Source organism: Colletotrichum scovillei (assembly GCF_011075155.1).
Source record: "Colletotrichum scovillei strain TJNH1 chromosome Unknown Contig00003, whole genome shotgun sequence".
Taxonomy (NCBI): Eukaryota; Fungi; Ascomycota; class Sordariomycetes; order Glomerellales; family Glomerellaceae; genus Colletotrichum; species Colletotrichum scovillei.
In genome coordinates, this window is record NW_023336261.1 from 3,033,300 (window position 1) to 3,054,468 (window position 21,169).

General features: G+C 53.3%; 4 protein-coding genes across 4 annotated transcripts; 2 read left to right on the forward strand and 2 right to left on the reverse strand.

Annotated features, from left to right (window-relative positions):
• Positions 1-699: 699 nt before the first annotated feature.
• On the forward strand, positions 700-2,775 carry HER10_EVM0002372 (glutathione synthetase; the record flags this gene model as incomplete). Its single annotated transcript, XM_035472087.1, has 4 exons — positions 700-1,323; positions 1,404-1,479; positions 1,527-1,675; positions 1,731-2,775. Exons 1-4 carry the CDS (start codon positions 1,016-1,018, stop codon positions 2,773-2,775), a joined length of 1,578 nt encoding a protein of 525 aa, XP_035335737.1. The 5' UTR covers positions 700-1,015.
• A 141-nt stretch (positions 2,776-2,916) lies between these two features.
• HER10_EVM0005419 (single-strand binding protein family) lies at positions 2,917-4,000 on the reverse strand. The gene is made up of 3 exons (XM_035475038.1): positions 3,501-4,000; positions 3,299-3,387; positions 2,917-3,207 (listed from the first exon to the last, which is right to left on the reverse strand). The coding sequence occupies exons 1-3, from the start codon at positions 3,785-3,787 to the stop codon at positions 3,146-3,148; spliced, it is 438 nt and encodes a 145-aa protein (XP_035336030.1). The 5' UTR covers positions 3,788-4,000; the 3' UTR covers positions 2,917-3,145.
• A 1,460-nt stretch (positions 4,001-5,460) lies between these two features.
• Positions 5,461-7,836, reverse strand: HER10_EVM0001687 (uncharacterized protein; the record flags this gene model as incomplete). The annotated part of the gene is made up of 3 exons (XM_035471427.1): positions 5,461-5,571; positions 5,624-6,940; positions 7,591-7,836. 3 exons carry the CDS (start codon positions 7,834-7,836, stop codon positions 5,461-5,463), a joined length of 1,674 nt encoding a protein of 557 aa, XP_035335674.1.
• Positions 7,837-12,581: 4,745 nt separating this feature from the next.
• Positions 12,582-15,402, forward strand: HER10_EVM0002264 (uncharacterized protein). Its single transcript, XM_035471984.1, has 2 exons — positions 12,582-14,043; positions 14,134-15,402. Exons 1-2 carry the CDS (start codon positions 13,568-13,570, stop codon positions 15,167-15,169), a joined length of 1,512 nt encoding a protein of 503 aa, XP_035335728.1. The 5' UTR covers positions 12,582-13,567; the 3' UTR covers positions 15,170-15,402.
• Positions 15,403-21,169: the final 5,767 nt, after the last annotated feature.

The window sequence follows — 21,169 nt, forward strand, 5'->3', positions numbered from 1 at the left end:
GTAGGCATTGCCGCTTCGGTTGCCAATGTCGAATTCACGACGCGTGAGTCTGGAGAAGTCGCGGAAGTCGCAATGGACCTGCTCAAGCCCCACCTTCCCTGGTCAAGCAGGCCCGCAGGGTACCTCGCCTTGAACGCTCTGGATGAAGGCAATGTATCTTTAGGTACCTATGACCCTAGGTATGTACAGCTAGTCCAAATAAGGTTAGATCGCTTGCAGCACGTCCCCAACGACACGTGACCGATCATTCGGGCTCGAGATTAAGTAAGACACCTTAGCAGACGGGAGGTCGCTCCTGCCCCTGCGAAGAGCCGAAGTCCCTTATCGGAGTAGGATAGAGGGGTAAATCGCAGGCACCGAACTGACCTCCAGGCTTCCGACCCCGCCATTATTTTGTTTGCATTTCCATGAGATGTCTATCGTTGCCTTGAAGGACTTTGGTAGAGACGGCCCAAGGTCTGTTAGTAGAGTTAAAGCCGATTACCCAATATTTGGATTTAATCTCCAACTACTTGCAAATATCGTTGAGCTTCCGGGTAGCCTGAAGTTAAGTCTTTGCTTGTAAACCCTCCCCACTTAGATTGATCACGTCTTGTGTGCATCGTACCTGCCAGCTGAGGTACAGTGGGAGGAGTACCAGCCATTTGAAATCCAGACCAGCAGTTCATGGTGGGGCAGCCGATTTCTCGTCACTCCCACACCAGACATACCTCACTGACATGAACACTCGCTCCTCATTTCGTGATATCTGACCCTCACAAAATCTCAATAGACTCAGAAACTGGCCTGAGTCTCTTTCTCTTTCAGACCAAAGTCAGGCCTGTCTTCATCTTCCACGAAGAGTCTTTGACCTTGACAATTTGTTGCTCTTTCTGCGCACAATCGACTTGATCCATCCACTTGCAATTATTAATCACCAAGTCGCAACAACACCAATTCATCTAATTTCGGGACCATTGTAGCTTGCAGTCGGGGCTCTAGACTCAGTCTCATCAGGAAAATTTTCACCAGCAGCATGGCAACTCCGACGCTGACGAGGGAGCAGTACCCGCCCCGGCTCTCCCAGTCGGAGCAAGACGCCCTCGTCCAGACCGTCAAGGACTGGGCTATCGGCAATGGCTTGTCAGTCCGGCCGCCTCCTGCGGTCGTGACGCCGGAGTCGGACCCTAAAGGTATCCTTGCGGTCAACGTGCCCGTTACCCTGTTTCCTAGTCCTTTCCCCAAGGGATGTTTCGAACAGGCGAGATCAGTGCAAAAGACGTATAATGAGCTCTATGCCGCCATTAGCAGAGATGAGGAGTTCCTGAGTGCCATGGTGGATGAGTATGTTTACACTCCCGCTTGACAGTCACGCATCAAGTGTAGTATGGACGACCATAAGAAATGATTCTGACAATGCGTAGGGTCAAGGGAGGCGACGACTTCATTGGCAAGCTGTGGGATACCCATGTGCGGGTGAAGAAGGAGGGATATACTCAAGTACGTAGTCTACCGATGCTTCAGGCAATGAGACTAACAATACACAGAGCCTCTCCTTGGGACTGTTCAGATCAGACTATCTTGTCCACCAGGATACCTCTTCAGGCCAACCTAAACGCCAAGTCAAGCAGGTCGAGTTTAACACGATAGCTTCATCCTTTGGTGGCCTTTCATCCCGGACCTCGCTCCTCCATAAGTAATCTCACACATCTCAGAAGGAAAAAGAAGCCCAGGATACTAAACGCACATAGGTTCCTTTCCGTGGCAGAGTACCCTCTTTTGGATCATCCCATCGAGTCAGGGTCCCTCGACCTGCCTGAGAACAAGAGCGTCCAAGACCTCTCCGGCGGCATCCGCGCCGCCTACGATGCCTACGGCCCATCGGAGCTCGGTCACAAAAAGTGCGTCATCTTCGTCGTCCAGGGCGGCGAGAGAAACATCTTTGACCAGCGCCACCTCGAGTACGCCCTCGTCAACGACGCCGCCGACCCCGTCACCGTCTTCCGCATCCCCTTCTCCGAGCTCCTGCAGCACACCACCGTCGCCGACACCCCCAAGCGCCAGCTTTTTTACAAGCTGCCCCGGGACCCGAGCAAGGTGTTCGAGGTCGCCGTCGCGTACCTGCGGTGCTGGTACGACCCGTCCGACTACCCGGACGACAGCGCCTGGGAGGCCCGCTACCACCTCGAGAGGTCGTCCGCCATCAAGTGCCCCACCGTCCTAACCCAGCTGGCCGGCAGCAAGAAGATCCAGCAAGTCCTGGCGACGCCGAGATCAGCAGCGGCGGCGGGTGGTAGTGCCTCGCCCTCTGTCCTCGGCCGCTTCATCCCCGACGACGCGCCCAGCACGGCCGCGGTGTTTGAGACCTTCACCAACATCTTCCCAATGGACACCTCTGAGGCCGGGCTCAAGGCGCGCAAGATCGCGCAGGACCCGGAGCTGTGCAAGAGCTACGTCCTCAAGCCCCAGAGGGAGGGCGGCGGCAACAACCACTACCGCGAGGACATTCCCGAGTTCCTGAAGAAGACGCCCGAGACGCACTGGGGCTCGTACATCCTGATGGAGCTCATTACGCCGCCCAAGCAAGACAACATCATCCTCCGCAACGGCAACCTCGAAGAAGGCGGCGTCATCTGCGAGCTTGGCATCTACGGTACTGCAGTGTGGGATCAGGGCACCGGTAAGGTGGTTCACAACGAGGAGGCTGGCTATCTTCTCCGCACCAAGGGCGATACTAGCAACGAGGGTGGTGTCGCTGCGGGTTTTGGATGCATGGATAGCTGTACGCTCGTCTGAGGAGAGCACATCTGGTGGATTAGATTATCATAGAGCCGTTGAAAAGTTCCCACGCATGACTTGAGTAAAGCTTTAAATGGAAGAAAGGTTTCGAGCAGCCACAGCAAACATAGTACAAGATCACAGAGTGAGAGGAGCAACCCATGGTATCAATTATCGTCCTAGAAAAAAGAGTTTTCGTACAGCACGCCTCAACCAGCCCATTTATCAGGTCATTGTACACAAAAAAGATGAAGGAAAATCTCGATAGAGTGGAGATAGAGAGAAGAGGGAGGCCAGTTCAGGTCAGGGTCTCTTCAAAAGTACACTCGTCTGTCGTTCGATTCGTACATGGCACAAGAGAAACTCCGTTTGTTGTATTGGGGTGCATTTACTCGCTGGCCTCGCCGCCGTTGTTGCCGTTGTAAGGACGCTTGAGGACCTCGATAGAGCCTATGGCTTGATGTTAGCGTACTTCCATCTCTGACTTGGAACCGGTTCGCAACGGGATGGTATGTTGAGTGGGAAGAAGAAGGAGACGTACGCTGGATAACGCTCAGGGAACTGCGGTTCTTGCCCTCGGCATCTTGGTAGGCGCGCATGGCAGCTTCGCCCTCGACGTAGACCAGAGTTCTATTTCAACACGTTAGCACGCTCTAAAACTCTGCAAATATCTTTTCCCCCCTGTCTCCGCCCAGCCTCCCTTCAAGCTTATCATTGCGGCGTGGAGGTGGGTGCATGCGTACCCCTTAGGCAAGCTCTGGAGGAAATCCCGACGGGGACCCTCAGCCTCGAAGCTCGTCACGCGGAACCAGCTGGTCTGGCGGTTATCCTTGGGCCCGCTGTTGCTGGCGACGGCGTATCTGATAATCTCGCGGCCGGTGCTGGTGGGGACGACCTCGGGGGCGTCGGCGAGGTTGCCGACGATGGTGATGCGGGCGACGTTGTTGGACGGGGTGGTGCTGAATGCGCGGGCGGCGGAGGCCATGCGCGGGGCGGCGGCGGCGCGGCGGAAGAGGGCGGAGGCAGACATTTTTTGCTTGGTTTGTAAATGTGTAGAGCAAGGGACTCTTTGGCTGAAAGGAGTGTCGAGAATGCGAGGTGGAGGACGGCAAAAGATGGTGTTGAGGTGTCGAAATTGGCGAGATACTCGTTTGGGGGGAAGCTAAAGTGCCGGCGTGGGAGCTGTCGATTTCGTTCGCGGTGGGCGCGTTCCATCGACGCGGTCCAGGGGGAAGCACACGGCACCTCAGCGTTATGCGCTGTAAAAGTGGCCCGTGCGTAAGGCGCCAGGTCCCTGGAGTTCTCGCATTGACCCCTGAAATTGGATCTCGTTTTATTCCTATAGCGGGGTTGTCTAATCGGAGTTAATCGCTTTACCGGACGCGCCAAATGAAGGATGAGGAGTATCCAACCTTCACATCGTCTACCAATCTTCGATGTGCTTGGAAGCTCCTATTTGGTTGTCTTTTGCGAGAAATCTTGTTTAAACTCCTCTTGTGTCTCATAGACAGGAAACGCTTATCTCCAAGGCCAATCAATATCTTGGTGTGAATACAAGGCCATATACGGATACAGAAAACAAAAAAAGAGTTCACCACCGGTGTGGCTACATCTCTTGGTGCTCATGCTGGGATTCGAACTCGGGCACTCTCGTATGCGCTGAGCCTGTCGTCGAGTAGGCTGATTGGCGTGAATAATTGGCGACTATGAACCATTCCACCACCCAGCCAGTTTGACCTGACCCCCCGACCTAGAGGGGCGCCTGCTGTGCTGGTGACTACCTTAGATTGGAGTTGAGGGGGTATATATGGGCTTCCCTCCTGCGTGTATTTAGGTTTCTCGTGTATTTTCCAGAGCTATATCATAGTTTCGTAGATGCCTTAGGTAGGTATTTTTAACGTACCTTCGCAGGTGTTCGGCCAGATGAATAGGACTGGTGGCCAATACATCGTTTTCACTCGCTCTCAGCATGCATATTTTACATGGAAACGACACATGCAAGGTCGAGCTTCCTACCACCGCGCCTAGCAAGAGGCGGCACGGAAACGATATGGCATCCCAAAGGACACCGCACACAGCTAATCCATGCGTTGTAATACGCAGGAGCGCTCTAGCCGTGCTCATGGACAAGAATGAGCATAGCCCAATGCAGGTTGAGAGGTGCCACATCAAGGACAACACACTGAGAGGAGCAGAGATTTGCAAAGTTGAAAGAAACGAAGTTTTGAAGCACATCAGGTATCTAAACAAATTACAGGGCCCCCCCGAGCTCATGTGCTCCTACTTCATCATCCCGACGATAGACGGGTTCCCCTCATCTCAGGATCGCTCCCATTCCGCACGTTCTGGCATATAAAGCACATAGGTTCACCCAAAAGGTGAACTTAAAAAAAAGCGCGTAAGAAATCATTTGCTTCACATTTCGTGACTGTCCCAGCCAAGGGATCCTAAAACTCCGCGCCATGCCTTGGTATAAGGTAATAGTAGTAGTAGGGGGTGGGTAAAGAGTAAAATAACCCCGGGTAGTAGTAAATGGATATCGAGTGCCTCGTGAAGAAGTAAGGCTACGGTCGTATAAGCTCATGTCGGTTCGTCCCACAGGCCGCGGCCGATCCGTGATTAGAAAGAGTGTACGATGAAATACGAAGTCGAAGGGAAGTAGGTTGTTAGGCAGAGGACAGACAATAAAGTCGCCTTGCCATATTATGATGCCATCACGGCGGTTGCCGGCTCCATTGGCAGGCTTCCAGACCTTGAACCGCCAGGTGTGCTAGGAGCAGGCGCGATTTCCGGATCTGGAATTTGGATGTCGAGCTTTTCCCGAGTTAGTACAGTATTGCATGTGGGTTCGGCGACTTGAACTTACTGTCATGTACCCCGTCTTCCTCAGTGAAATGATTCGTGGGGCCATTGAACTGTCTTCATTGCCGATTGTCTTTTCCATCTCGTTGTTCCACTGGTCAATCCAGCGTTCCAGGCGCTTCAGCCGAGCTTTGACACCTGTAAAGCCCAAATCATCCCACAACCAACCCGTAACGAGTCCGAGCATGCTATCGACCACGTTTCTCCAGTTGTATGGGCTGAATATAGGAATGAGTTCGCCGTTGAGCTTGTCGATAATCCTCCGGAACTCTTGCTCTGACAAGCCGGCCGGATCCAAGATTTCAGGATACAAGTTGGAGAACGTCGGAGCCAAGTCTCCCTCGATCAACCAGTCTCGGCGTATGCGGATGATTCGAGTATTGTGGTACTCTGGCGAGTCGAGAGGAACGTGAGGGTTCATATGGGGGAAGCAGGGGTGTTGCGGACCCCATTCTTCGCCCAGATCCGGCGGCAGTTCCTCTCCCATAATCGACGAGTTTGAAGATGAAATGGCCGACCCAATACCCATGCCATCGCCAGCCGACACATTTGAATGACGTGGAAGCACATCGGGCCCGCGCTCCAAGTCCCTGGAAGTCCCTCGCCCCTGATTCTCTGCGCCTGGCTCCATGGTTGCCTTTCCTTTCCCTTTGTCGTTGAGTGTTATGGCAAAATCTCGTATAACTGGATCAGAAATACTCTGCCCACGTTTCCTCAAACCAGTCACTCGAGTCTCGGCAGAAGGTTCCGCAGGTGCTTCTTCTTCCTCGTCGGCGGGGTGAGCGTCGGGATCGAAGAATGTTGGCGAAGGATCAGCGGACCTTCGTCCGTCGTATGAATGGCGCACTGATGGTGGTAGGCTGATGCGATGCTCTGCACCACTCCCACTGCGATCGATTTGGAGGCTATTTCGATTCGATGTCGAATGTCGCGTTTGGCGCTGCTCCGGGAGAGTCAGCAGCGGATAGTCGCTTGCGCCGATGCCGAGAGGGTCAGCAGGGTCGACGGACAACGGATCGAGAGTCGGATGCGAGAGAGGAACGGCGGGAGGAGGCGGTGTCGAAGGGCGTCTTTTGCGAAGAGCAGGCTTATCGGGAAGGCGTGGTGTAGAGTTGGTTGGGTTCCAGAGGCGAGCAGCGGAAAGGTGAGGGAGTCGACGGGCCGCAGAAGAGGCGGCGCGATTGCGAAAGGGAGACTGCAGGAAGTACTCTTTGGGGTCGTATTGGCGTAGCAGGGATGGAGTGTGAGCTTGGGGCAGGGCGGCGGCGTGGGCGGCTACTGGAGTCTGAAGGTCAGGCGAAGCGCCGGGATATGTGGGCTGCTGCGAAAGCGTTGTGATGCGAGGATTTGCGAATGCATCTACGGTGGCCGGTGACGGAGACTTGTTTCTCGCGTGTGAAGCCGTGGGGAGAATGGTTTGACGAAGGCCGCCGTGAGGACGACGGCCTTACGGGGCACGGTGGAGAACGGGTCTTTTGGTTGTCGAGGAGTTTGCAGCAGCGCCTGGGCCAGGCTCGTCAAGGTCGCCAGGGCCTCTTTAAGCGGCAGCGGCAGAAATGGCAGCGGCGATGTCGACAACGAACGGAGCGATTGAATTGGTCGCCGGGTTGGAGGGGAGGTTGAGGGGATGGTATTGGGGAAAAGTCGACCAAGGAAAGCGTCGCGCAGGAACAATGGGTGCAGCAACAGCAGCAATAGTCGTAGGTGCAAAACGATTAGGTTTGCAGCTAGATATGTGGAGACCCGGACAAAGAAATGCGTAGGCGACGACGTGCAGACGGTGGCTCGGACTGCAGCTTTGGCTTTCGCTTGAACGGTGGTGGTGGTTGTTTTAATGCAAGCGTGGGCAAAGCGTCCAATGGTGAATGGCAGAGGGAGAAGCGGACGAAGAGCGTGATTGGTAGCAGCAGGCTCAAAGGTCAAGGCTGTGGTGGTTGTGGATGTGGATGCGGATGCCCGTGTGGATGCAACGGTGGTGGTGAGGGCGAGGGTGGTGGTGTTGGATATGAACCGAGGAAGCAATGGATAAGTGCTGCAAGTGAAAGTAGTGAATAGTGTGAATAATTGCGCCCGAATGAGAGTGCAGGTCGTCCAGAGGTTGCAGCTGAGCGGTGACTGTGAGGCGGCCGTGGAGTCGTGAAAAGTGGAGAGTACGTTCAGGGGGGAGGAGATGGCCGAGATTGGGTTCCTGGAGGCTCTGGCTCTCAGTCCCAGCATTTTGGGAAGCCGCTCGTTGGAGGGAAGCAGGGGGGGACCTTCTTTGAAGTTCCCTCCACTGCCCTGAGCCCGAGAAACCCGCCCACTCTTACCGGGCAGTTGCCAGTGAGCAGGCAGGAGCTGCGCTTTCTCTGCCCAGAAAGTTGGGAAGGTGGAAGGAAGCGTGGGAAGGAAGGTACGGAGTACGGATAGGAACGTCGGGCTAGGCTCTAGCTCCTTCCCAAGTTCTCGCTCGTTGGATGCCGCAATGCGCAGGAACGGACGGCAGGATCGTCCTTTCTCTCGGTGACTCTGCGTTGTGGTTCCTGGCTCCTTCCTGCTGCTCGAATTGTTTGGTTCGGATCCTGTTGGCCCGGGATCAACGTTCCTGCAGCTCAGTGCCCACTTCACTCCAGCTGCACTTTTCAAATTCGTCGCCTTCGTCTTGACCGTCGAACCGTCGTATATTCGCTATCGTCGATATCTGTTCCAGTCGTCGTCTCTTCTTGATGCTGCTTCGTCGTCCAAGCTATCCCAACGTCTGTTCACTTATTCGCCGGTCTTCCGTGTTCTTCTCCACAAGAAGCAGAAAGCACAGTCAACCGCATCAATGTCGTCGTCGTTGCTCAAACGCTCTCCCGCTGTGGAACAATCAGTAGGGCTGTTTGATGTCGGCCGTGGAAACTGTCGCAGGAGGGATCGTGGGTTGGAGAGAGACAATCGATGAATAGTAAAGCCAAAGTTTCCCGTCAGGCTTTACAAGCGGAGTGGCGCAGGATATATCGACAAACACTGGCCTTGCGAAGCGGTTCCTGTTACAGATACAGGATTTGAGGATTCCGCCGGTGCTTCATCCGTCGTTTTGTGGAGGGTCTTGGGTCTTGAGTCTCGCACCAACGACGAAAAAGCGAAAAAAGAAAATCTAGACACGGCACGACACGACACGAGATCCCTCTCCAACAATCCGTCCCCAGCCCGTCAATATATGACGACGGCCTGCCTCGCACACAGCTACCACCTGACTTCGATGGCGCTCAGCCTGGCAGGTGCCTCCCTGTCTTCCCAGCCAACATCCAAGGTGCTTTAAATTGTCTATTTTCGATCCTGCAGAGATTTCTAGCCGGGCTCGCCTTTGTCCTGACGGCGACACTGCACTCCATCAATCTTGGATCCGGGTGACGCACTCTAAACCTCCAGGACCCATCAAACCATCCTGGTTGTCCTTGCTCGCCGAGGCCACCAAAAACCAGGGTTCAGACCGGGTTGTCCGCGTCGGCAGACACCAATTTGCGCCTTGTTGTCAAGCCCGTCTTGCCCAATGGCACATTGCGGCGCAATTGCGAAAAAGGATTTTGTGGCTCTCCCGTCCTGGCGCGTCGAATCAACGCGACATCGGGATGAGGGAGACAACAGTCTGCCGTCCGAGGCTCCGAGCAATCCTTCTCATGCCCTCCCTACGATGTGGGCAATCCTATTCAACAAAAAAAGCCTGGACTCTGGAGCAGCAGCTCGGCTCTTGCTTCGTAAGCAGCAGTGTGTCGCGCCGAGTGTCCCCAGCAAACTTCCAACGGGCGAGCGGTGCCCCCGGATTGTCAATTGCTCTCGAGCCACCTAATCGCGCGGCCATTGTCTTGTGTCTTCGCGATGATCAAGCGGCTACCGTCGCACCTCTTCTGTCTGTGCGTGACGACTCCTCAACTTGACTGATGAGTGATGACAAACAACCCAAGCATACGGTTCCTGAAAGTGAAAGTGGGCAGCCAGAAACTTCAGTTAGAAATTGCTGCACTCCAGCGTCACAGTACTTTCCCTTCGTGTTGCATCCGCCTACCCAACCGACCCAAGACATGCCAATATCACCAGGCAAATAAGCATCAATAGGGAATGCCGATCTACGAGGCAGCCAAATTCGGATGCTCATAGGTTCAATCGATCCATCTTTAGAACGGCAGATGGGACTACTGTTGAAGAGTTCAGGTTTGGAAAGCGGGGCGCCAATACCACCAATCTCTTTACAAGCTTACAGACGTACAACCATGGTTGCGGTACGCCTGAAGGGCTAGCGATGCATTGCTGATCCTGGTTTAGTGGACAATTTGTGGTGCTAACGGTGATCTTGCAGTTCCCGACAGAGCCGCCTTTCGAAATATGCTCCTTGAATGCATTGCCTTTTGCTTTGGCGGAACATGGTAAGCACATGTTGAGGACGATCACATAATCCAGGGCCAGTTCTACAAGATAGCCTCAGCGATGCTTGCGGGGATTGGGGCATCCATTGTTCAGACTTTTGACGTTCCTTTGCCTGCCACTCACACAGACCTGTTGTACCCTGCACAAATCAGACAGTGGGAGTAACCATCTAGCTCGTAAGCGGGAGAGACAGGCTTCTCAGCTGTTCCGGCTTACCATTGAGCTGAAATGGGACGAGCGTATTGTGCCATTGGTCCCCAACCAAGAGATTCAATCGACCTCAGCTCTCTAATTATCTGATAGTATTGAGGTCCATCACAGAACACGATGGCATGGAATAGCTCAATCGGGGGAAAGTATCCAGCCACGCAGGTCCATGGAACATGATTCATCTGGCAATCTCCTTCCAGTCAGGGGAATTTCACGAACCTGGGGATGACTTGTCTCACTCCAGATGTCGTATCGGTGGCTGGCAACAAGTATTGACGAGACATACGCAAAGACCAGCATGGAGAATTGCGGGGTTCCGTCTGACACCCGTCTCTTAAACATATTTCAGCCAGCCCCCGTCTCTTTCTGTGCAACCGCGCCTGTGGAGGTGCATTACGGGATCCCAATCTGTTACGAAATCGGTCTGTCTTTTCGTTTGCCATAAGGACGAACTGCTCATGCCTGCGTGGGACTGGCATGCCTCGTGTGGTTCAGTTGGATTGGCTCTGACGACGTCGAAACATACATCTTGATTTGGCAGTACCACGCGTGACGCATTCGAGGGATAGTAATGCATGCGACAGGCAGCGGCCCCGACTCGCTCGAAACAATCAACCGGCGGCTACATGTCTGTCGACTTTTAAACTTGCGGAGCCGAGAATCAGCATATCTTGGACTAGAGCGCGATGGCCCGTCACAAAAACGGGCAGAGCTAGATCATGAATGGACCATGGCAATAGCAAACCTCGGCGAAGTGGTCGAACCACATGCTCGCATGCTCAGCCGAGATGAGCGGTGCGGCATTCATCTCGATACATCAACACAAACAGGCAGGCTTTGCTCCTTGTTCTTAGGGTTACTTGATGCGGCAAAAAAATTAGACGATGGCACAGACAACAGCAAAGGTGCCGTGGCACACGCGGCTCCCGACATCGATGCATGACGAAGTTGTCGCAATGTCTGTTCGCTCGCCGATTCTCCGGGGTTATGGTCATAGCAGACAAAGTGTCAGCACCAATTACGGGTGGTCAAGTGGGAAGACAGTGCGGTTCCCTCCCATCCGGGGACTATCAACTACAAGCAACATGCGTATCGATCAGAGCAGAGGTAAGAATCAAATGGTTGCAGATGTATCACAGGTGGTACTAGGATAACTCGCACTTTCAGTTTGTTGGGGCAGCAGGATGGAAGACAAACAGAGGCCTTCGAAAGTCTGCTGCTTTTGCCGATCTATGGTCCACTGGTTGTTGATGCAACCCAGAATGCTATGCGATGGAAAGGAGGAATATTGGGTGTGGCCGAGGCATATTTGGGGAGTTTGAGAAGACGTTCATCTGTTGATGCCTGGCCTACTCCTAGTATGCGAACGTGGTCCAGATCGGTACGGCGAAGTGACGAGTCGGATCGAGAGGTCATGGTGGAAGACCAGATAAGGTTGTAAGGTGAAATTGGCATCGGCAGATGACGGGTAGTCTAGTCTTTGACCTGTTACCAATGAAGATGACGGGAATATCGATGTCGAGGCCCTACGGTACTTCTGGGTATGTATCCGTAGATGAGCACGCCGAGGAGGCGAAGTGGTGGGATGGGATGGCCGTTTCACGTACCGCTAGCCTACGGCGATGGGCCGAGGCGATGCAGGACAAGGGCAGTAGCCTTTCGGTTCTACTTATCGCATTGCTGACATTTGCGGTACATCTCAACAAACATGTGCAACGGAACCATCAGGCAGATACAATGTTGTGTTGCACGAGCGCACGCGATGTATACCTTTTGAGTGGATGAAGTTGAAGTTGACAGCGCGAGACCTCAAGCTGAGATCCATCCCCCTCCGCTCTCCCCTCCTCTCCCGGCCCAGTTCCGGCGTTCACTGTGGATCTAAACAGGGACCCCAGGGCTGGATGCGGATAGGGATGTGATGCGGGCAGAGCGGGAGCGGGGGAATGGGGGGAGAGGATCCACGGATAGGTTGCATCACTGCATCATCATCCCTGTCGTCAGCTTCCATCAGCGTGAGCGCGACCTCTTTCCAAGCCAGAAGCGGGAGATGTACTCTACCTAGCTGGCTGGGAATAGGTACCGTAGCTCCATCATGTGTAATATCTCAGACAACTTGGCTACTTTCTTGTTGTTTCCAGGCTCGTTGTGAAGGTACCCGTACAAAGGGCACCAATTCCGACTTAGGTAGCAAAGCCCTGGTACCCTGCCGTGGACTGGTGACATCAAGCAACGAGCTGGCCAGCTGCAAGACCAAGTATCTTAGGTACCTGTCATCCCTCTGGCAGACAAGGAGTTACATCCATCATATAAGGTACTTCCCACCTTGGCTATCTGGAGGTAAGGTAGGTAGCCCGCCATGCATCTGTCTGGATCTTTGAAAGTAAGTAAGTACCTTAGCTTACATTACCTCATCTTCCCTTCCCAAAGAGTCAAGTTGCCAGTCTACCGTAATCAAGCCCAATCCATCTCGCAACACCTCCATCTTCCATTCACCTCCCTGACAGTTCCTCTTCCTTGCTTCTCAAACCTCCTCATCCTCTTCCACCTTTATGCTCACCGTCCCCGATCCCCGTCCCTCCATTCCACCTTGCGACACCCGCGACGCCGAGCAGGGACACGGTACCTTGGCCACTCGTTCCGACTCAGAAAAGTCGCCGGACGTTTCCTCCCCGCCCAATCACCTCGCGGTACCTTACCTAGCTAAGGCAGGCAGGGACGATCCAAGTCAAATCGCCACCACCTCAAGCCTGCTACGTAAGGTAGAGAGTAGGTAGAAACAAAACAGAGACTAAAACCACCTCCCATTCCCATTCCTGCCAGCGACATACCAACGAACGCCAGCCCGAATCCTCAGCTCGTGGCGCTTCACTTCTCGCCCTTTTTCGCCCTTGGTGTCTTGTTACACACCACTGACTGACCCAACTGTCTCTGTCGCACGTACACACCACACACATTCGCTCACTCGCACATGCTGCAGTGTCTACACGCCTACTGCGAGCTGCGAGACACGCAGCTCCTCATTTGTTCCTAGCGCCCATTCTTCCCTCTCTCCGCCCCTCTTCCTCCTTTCCTCCTTTTTTTCCTTTCTCTCTCCTTTCCTCGGGCTCAAAAGCGCGTCTTGGAAGAGCATTTCTCCTAGGCTTTTTCTCAAGGTTGTGGCGTGTGTCGGATGAGGAGCCTTCAAAACCCCTAGATTGCCTGCCCAAACTCGGACTCTCACATCTCGCGTCGAGCTTCCAGCAATCGACACCTTATGGAATAATAGTAAAGGACGCAAGAAGACACCATAGGAACCGAATTCCACAATAATACATTTGAACTATCCGAGCTGGTATCACTTGCGCCGCCCACCATGTCGGACGAGAACGGTTCTCGAAGTCCAACTTCGCCCCTCACAACGACGAGCAACACCAGTAGGAAGCAGACCATATCATCACCGGGAACGACAGCTTCACCAGCACCCTCGGGGCACTCGTTCAAACGCGCCGTGACCGTAGACGAGACATCTCAGGTGCGCCGGCGGCCGCCTTTCAGCCATATTCCAACAGAGAACTCATTCGCCGAGAGAGGCCTTGGGAGGAGAAGGAGTTCGACGTTGTCGGATTATAGCTTTGGCGATGCGAGAGATTTTCTCAACCCCAGACCTGGAGACGGTTTACCATCAACATCGACGGACGAACTATCCAACTGGGCCTCGGTTCCTCTGGCATTTGCACTTTTACCCGCGGTCGGTGGTCTGCTTTTCAAGAATGGTAGCGCCGTTGTGACGGACGTCATGTTGCTGGGCTTGTCGGCCGTGTTCCTGCACTGGTCCGTCACGCATCCATGGTAAGTCTGGCTCTCTATTCTCCGATGTATCGTGACCAGCACGATCTCGTCAGAGAACGGTACAATTCGAGCGCTGACACCATCCACCAGGAATTGGTACCACTCCGCGCAAGCAGTACGAGAGCGGGCAGAGATCAGCACGAGCGCCGTTATTGACGACGAGAGCGAGACAGAGCAGGCGGCTAGAAGCCCCTCACCGGCAGCATCGACGGCTAATGGCCACACGACCAACGGAAGCGTCGACGAAGCGTCCGAAGTACCCACGACGCCCACGTCCTTTGTCCAGGAACAAGTACGCAAGACGACGCCGCCAAGAAACAAGAAGGAGGACGCATTGGCTGAGCTATGGGTACATGAAATTCTGGCCCTGGTATCATGCTTCATGTTTCCCATGCTGGGCGCATATTTGCTGCATGCCATTCGCGCGCAACTTAGTCGGCCCTCGGAGGGTCTGGTTTCCAACTACAACTTGACGATTTTCCTCTTGGCTGCAGAGGTACGGCCGATTTCGCATCTCATGAAGCTCGTGCAGTGCAGGACCATTCAGCTGCAGCGGGATGTCCACGTAAATCCGTACAAGGACGACGGCGCCACGTCAGATCAGATGAGGGTTCTCATGGCACGGTTGGAAATGCTCGAGTCACGGCCTGAGCCGACGCCGATGAAGCACAATGGAAACTCGGACAATTCTAAAATCAAGCAAGAGGCTTCTATTGCCCGCGATGTTCGTAACGCCATCCAGCCCGATCTGGATGCGCTGAATCGGGCTGTGCGACGATACGAGAAGAAGGCGACTGTACTTGCCTTCCAGACCGAATCGCGTTTCGCGGCAGTCGATACCCGCCTGAACGATGCCATTGCGCTGGCGGCAGCAGCGGCAAAAAACAGCGTCGCTCGGCCGGGCTTTATGCAGTGGCTTGTAGAATCCGTGTGGGCCATCATCACGATGCCCTTCTTCGCGGTGGTCGCTCTGCTGGTGCTGCCTTTCAAGACAGTTAGAGGCTTGCTCAAGCGTAAGAAGAGGTCCCTCCCTGAAAGGACATCAAAGTCTAGTCGAAATGGGAAGGCTGTGGGACACGGGAGGATGGCGGCAGACAGACAACCAAGCCGCGTCTCAAAGAGGTGAAAATGATATAAGATATTGGGGCGTAAGATGAGAGCAAGGCGGAGGGGCTAGGAGGTTTCCCAGGTATTCATTCTCTTGGTAACCAGAAAAAAGGATCAGGTTTTTGGCAAGGATACCACCCATGAGACAAGAGGGATGGGGCTTTCCAATAAGCCGGCGTTGTAATGCGGTTTCCGAAACCACGTCCTCTGAGAAACCAATTCGGAGGACACGGGCTTCGATGTGTTTGGAGAAACAACACCTACACTGTACTGTTACGTGTCGAATTATATTCTCATCAACGTCTACTATGATTTTGTGATGAACCACGATGTGATCGGGAATTCCTCCGTGATCATTGAACATAATGAAGGAGTAAGGTCTTACTTTGGACAGCATCAGTATGGCTCTGCGTCTGGTCACTTTGCCCTGCGTCCGCCGCCGAAAAGCATCAATTTGGTATCCATGTCACGGAGATATATTTCTTAGTTTGTTCGAAGTTCGGTAGTGACGAAGATCAGGGGCAAGGAAGAGAAGGAACGCAGATCGATGGATTGGAAAAGAAGGTATCAGCTCATACGTTTCCATGAGGTAGCTTTCACGCCCCTGCCCCTTTGCCATGATTTCGAAATCGATTCTTCTTTTGACGGTATTGCATATCGGAGACAAGGGGGAAAAAGATGAGCTTGGATGATTGTAGTCATGTTTTGTAGATCAATGCATTCCCACCTAATGGTTATTATGTGCAAAGCGGTCTTTTGGTCATGGTATCAACTTTGGGGTTAGATGCCTGATTGCGGTCTAGAGGCAGAATCACCTCAACTCGCGATATTGACAGCCATTCATGACGTGGAAGATTCTACATTTGCACATCGAGCTAATATGTTTGATGCTAGGGTGTCTCCACAACATGGTGCTGTATTGGGGGCATTGCTTTAGATGTAGAAGCTCATTACTCACTACGACGTTGAAACTCGGCCTTTGTGGAAATATTACTGTGCGCTTTTTGAGGCTTGTGAGTACTAATGTGAAGACAACTGAATGCGTGTCAAGGAAGGGAGGAAAGTGGACATTGCGAATCTCATCAAGACAAAATTTGGCTTATTATCTAGGGAACGATGGCTAAGGTACTCGAACTCGCGAAATTGTTTGATGTCAAAGGCGTTCTCTGCAAGAGTGTAGGTCTCTATCCCGAACCAGAGAGCAATATTCACCTTTGAATTCACATCAAAGATTACGTGACTGATATCACGAGGGATAGATTGCATCTCGTCAAGTGCTGTCAGAAGTAACAATCCCCAATGAATGAGAGAGAAAGGAACGGCCGACGTATTGGTCCTGGAAAGATCTTCCATCAGCTACTTCTGTCGAGGGAGAAGAATAGCATCCCTTCCGCTAGGAGAGCACATTCCGTTCCAATGTTCAACCGATTGTCTTCTTACAGATTGCTGTTGCGTCATTACGTTGGGGAAATTGAAGAAGAGCCGGATAATATCACCATGGACGGGCTAGATGACTTTGTCACAGATTTATAATGACCAGTCGATGGCGAAGATAACAACTGAGCGGCGACAGCATGATCTCGCCACCAACCTTTTCTGAGGCTCCGTCGCCGCATAGTGCCTTGATCACAACACCCGTCGAACTTTCTCACATACAGGAACAGGAGGAGGTTGGGAGAAATCCGTTCATGCATACAAACACATCCGTGCCCATCCACGTGCGGTCATGTCAGCACGTCCTAGAAGGTTTCATGGAAGTTCTCTGCCTGGCCCGGCGGCGGTCAAAGAGTCCTCTGGGGATGGTAGATTCTCATGGGAGAAAAAGCTGGGGAAGTCCAGAGCCCCGATTCGGCTGCAGGCGCTTGGGTCGCGGGGAGGGTGTTGACAATGTCATTGTGGTTGTGGCCACGCGGAGGCTCTCGCGGCAGTGTCACTTATTCGGTGGGATGAGGTTGATCCGATGATGCTGCAGGAAACGGATGCCGCAGATGACGAACTAAAATGGTAGGAAGCGTCTGGCCATGCGCGGGCTTCTGCTATAGAATTCGAGGCCCGTCCAAGCTACCTTGGTGCCAGAGGCCTGCTCAAAGGTCCAAATGAGTCCGTCATTTTTACCGGGCGGCTCCAGAAGGACACACGTCCTCACGGAGTTGTAAGGACGGCGTCAAATCGGAGTGACCATGTGGGCGAGACGAGGAGGATCGCTTACACGATGTCCCGCCTCAGTAAGTTGAAGCCGTTGCCCAGGTCCAGAGTGAGTCGACACAACAGCCCAATCGGCTGTTAGTAGAACATGGATGGTGTTGGTTGAGCCCTTGTCAGTGCCCGGCTTTGGAAAGGGAGAGAGTCTTGAACCAGGGGAGGCCTGTTTCCGGTTCACGGCATGATTATGCCCCTCCACACAAGGTCGGACGAACCGCTCAGGGGAACCAGTTCAACCGGCCGGACCATTCCTCATGCCGCCCCAGGTACGAGGTCGTTATTCGACGAGGTTGTCCCACGATGGCCGATAAATTGCCATGCCAAGGGAGGAACAAGAGCTGGGGGGTCAGTGGTTCGCGGGAGTCCGCAGACACGGCGTCCGAATATGGGACGAATACGCCAATAATCTGGGTCGAACAGCAGCGGAAGGTGTAAGGGTCCGGAATTGGCGACATGCCATAGTGGCGCCGAGATTGAGGTGTTGCTTTTCTAGAGTTACACGAGAAGCTACCGACTTGGGTTTTCAGCCCAATATCTGGAAAGGTATGCGGAGTATCGAGACCAAAGACACAATAATTAAGAAAGCAAACTCAGGATCGCCAGTATGGGGGAGGCTCATGCAGTGAGGCTTTGCTCGTATCAAAGCGAGCAGGGATGCGAAGACCCCTTTATGCGATGAGGCGCAGAACGCGGGGCAACTTGTAAGTGCTATGGTATACTTGTACCATCGGCAGTCGGGCAGTCAAACAAGGGCATTCAACAACGACTGCCCAAAAATATCAGGAGAACAACGCTTCGTAAGCTTCCGCTGTTGCGTGTCCTGTGCTGTCATTAAGCACATGGCAAGAGTCGATGCTAAAAGAAATTTCTTCTCCCTTGGCTTGCTCGATCGGGCAAAGGAATGTGTGGACCCTTCAATTTCACAGGTGCTTGGCCGAGAGCGCGACTAAAAGAATAGCGGCGCCGGCAGCGCGGTTTCGACCCAGATCAGCCAGTGAGTAGTGTCGTGGATGGACGTGCTTTGCTTCCATCGAGACATCCAGACCGTGTTGAGAAAGAAAATAGAAATCTGGTTTGTTGCCAGTCAAAATAATTGGAAAGCCACTGTTTCCAGACGCAAGCCTCGAAATAATGCCGAATCCGTGAAGTCAGTAGCAGGCGTCAGCTGATGAGATGAAAACAGAACAGCCTACGTCAGAATGTTTGTGACCGTGGGCATGACCATGGCCATTTCGATGCGCTTGCCACCTATTCCTTGTTGACCAGACTCAGAATCAGACAACTGAGTCAAATTGTCTTTTTACCCCCAGGCTCAACCAGACTCAGGGGTGAGGGGCCATCTGTCAAGCCGTCATTGTCCATCAGGCCGTCTCGCAACGATGGATCTACATGCCCCAAATAGAGACCCAATGCCGTGGAGAGTATCACTGGGCTGTCCATATTGGGGGTCCGAAAGTTTCGTCCAAAGCTTAAGTGGGTTCTGGGTGGACTCGTTGGTCGGCAAGAGAGTTCAATATGTATGTGCGGCGTCCGTTGTGGTTGAAGGGAGAGCTGAGCAAGTGTTCCGGTATCATTGGAGGTCCCCGCGCTTGTGCGTTGTGTTGGCCGCGTACTGGTTTGGGAGGATGCACTAGGACTTGTCGAGGATGGGCACGCAAATACAGAACTATTGTATGCAGGCCTAGACGACGTGCTCGCGATCCGATCGCGCCGGGTTGTCATGGTTCGCGTTGGAAGTCGATCAGAACGCCTCTCGTAATCTCGATCAGCTGGAGAAAGGCAGAAAAGATCTGACAGGAAAACCAGCTGAAGGACGATCAATGGAGACAGAACACCGGGGCCAAATGTCATGTCTATTGCCGGAAAAGCGCGTCTTCGGAAGTTATTGACGCATAGCCTGGTATCGCAAGCATGGGTCTTCCGTGGCCTAGTCGTTCGTGCCAGTCTAGCAAGATGCTAAGAGGAGTCGAGGTGGGGTGAGGGATTGTGCTTCGATGATATTAAGGATGAGCGACGCTGTGTTTGCTGGTGAAGTGAGATGAAGGCTCCCTTTCATTGCTTGAAGAGTCAGGAAACTTGAAAGATTCAGAGTTAATTCCACGTTCAAAATCATAGTCCGTAGTGACGTATCCAACGTACGATAATTCTAAAATGGAAGGCAAGTGTTCGTCCACATCGATTTTCTCTCTTGCCTTTCTAGATGCTCGTCTTCCAGGTTCCTTCCTCCCTTGAATACACCGTTAAGCTAAGGCAGGAACCGACCTAAGACGGGATGGGCTAGTGGATCTGGAGAAGGCTTAGCGTAGGTGGCACCTGCTTTCTCGGCCCTGGTCATCAAGAAACGCCGGCTGGGTACCTACCGTGCTACCGTGGGTGCGTGGTACCTTACCTTACCTGACTTTACTACTTTGTACCTGGAGATCATCCTCGTCCCGCTGCGTCGGTGCAACTCTTTCATTTCGCATCCATCCATCACGACTTTTCCCCTCCAAGGTCTTCAAAGTTCAAGATCTCCACATCCCGTTTGACCGGAGACGTACAGGTGCAGTTTGTAGGTGCAGCGAAGCTATGGACTGCAACACCACCCCACCCCACCCTGGTTGACCACTGACCTGTTCAAGGAAGACAAGCCAATGTTCGTCCTGCGCGGCACCGCGGCTACCGGCCTTGTCTTGCCTCGGGTGCGCCACCGATCTTGCGGCGGACCTGATTCACTTTGCAATAATCTCCTTTTTTCCTCGATGGCGTACCCTATTCGTTCTTGGAGGCTTAGAGCTCAGCTGATGAACGACGTCGGCCGAACCGCCGCCGCTACCGTCTATCCAACGCTGTCGGAAAAAAGCAATTTATCGCAGAACCTACAGCGATACGGTTGACCTAAACGTCCGCATCTGGACACGAATTCATGCGGGTGGCAGAAGACTATTGAAAAAGCTCAAGTCGATTCTCCCATTCTGGAAATGCAGACGCCGTGGCCGTGGGAAAAGCAGCAAAGGTTAAACATGATTTCCACATCATCATGATGCGTACGAACCACGATGCTGCCACAGATGGTTGAAAACCCTATGGCGATGGCTGGCTGGTCATGGGTCAGACAGGATCTGACTGCGAATGGGGATCCGGATACCCAAGATGCAATGCCATGCGCTGCCCATCCATGCCAGCTCACTCTGCGCTGCGATGTGCTGTAAACTGCGGACTGCGTACTGCACATGGCGCTCGGCCAATGCAAATCGTTCGCGCGCCCGTCTCGGGCATTTCTGTGAGGACAGACTGGACAGGACGGGACGTTTTGGCACCAAAGAGGTCGTGGAGGTGTCGAAGAGCAGCAAGGCTAGAGCTTCTCGCGTCCCCACGGCCATCCCGTCTCGTCCTGTTTCTTTCTCTCTCTCTCTCATCTCATCCAATTCACCATCTCATCCCTCCCGTCCATCCATCCATCCAATCCGTCCACGTTCCCTCACTCACCTTACAGCCAACGCAAGCCCCACGGACCCTCCACCCCTCCCTCAGAGGCTGCCCCCCTCCATCTCATCGGGCTGTTGTTCCAACTTCCTTGCTGTTCCTGATTGTCTTATTCCCATCCGAGTCAAACGCTAAAGCGCGGTATGCCGGGATTATCCCCTGTCCCTGTAATTTAGGATGGACGCGCCTCAACTTCCGACGACTGCTCACCTACGCAATTATTCACAAGTACCAACAGCTTCCTCATCGCACATTTTTCTCTCAACCCACATTGTCTTTGGCTACATTTGCGTTTGCTACATTCTGGTGCTCTTCAGATCTCGCCCTCGGAACCCGTGACATAACCTATAGG

What these genes read in the sequence shown, in the direction of transcription:
- HER10_EVM0005419 (XM_035475038.1), bottom strand. Translation starts at nt 3,787, where the DNA reads ATGTCTGCCTCCGCCCTCTTCCGCCGCGCCGCCGCCGCCCCGCGCATG. An exon ending in CTCCAGAGCTTGCCTAAGGG is followed by an intron (nt 3,388 to 3,500) that starts GTACGCATGCAC and finishes GTGTTGAAATAG; the next exon opens with AACTCTGGTCTACGTCGAGG. An exon ending in TTCCCTGAGCGTTATCCAGC is followed by an intron (nt 3,208 to 3,298) that starts GTACGTCTCCTT and finishes ATCAAGCCATAG; the next exon opens with GCTCTATCGAGGTCCTCAAG.
- HER10_EVM0002264 (XM_035471984.1), top strand. Translation starts at nt 13,568, where the DNA reads ATGTCGGACGAGAACGGTTCTCGAAGTCCAACTTCGCCCCTCACAACG. An exon ending in TGGTCCGTCACGCATCCATG is followed by an intron (nt 14,044 to 14,133) that starts GTAAGTCTGGCT and finishes ACCATCCACCAG; the next exon opens with GAATTGGTACCACTCCGCGC.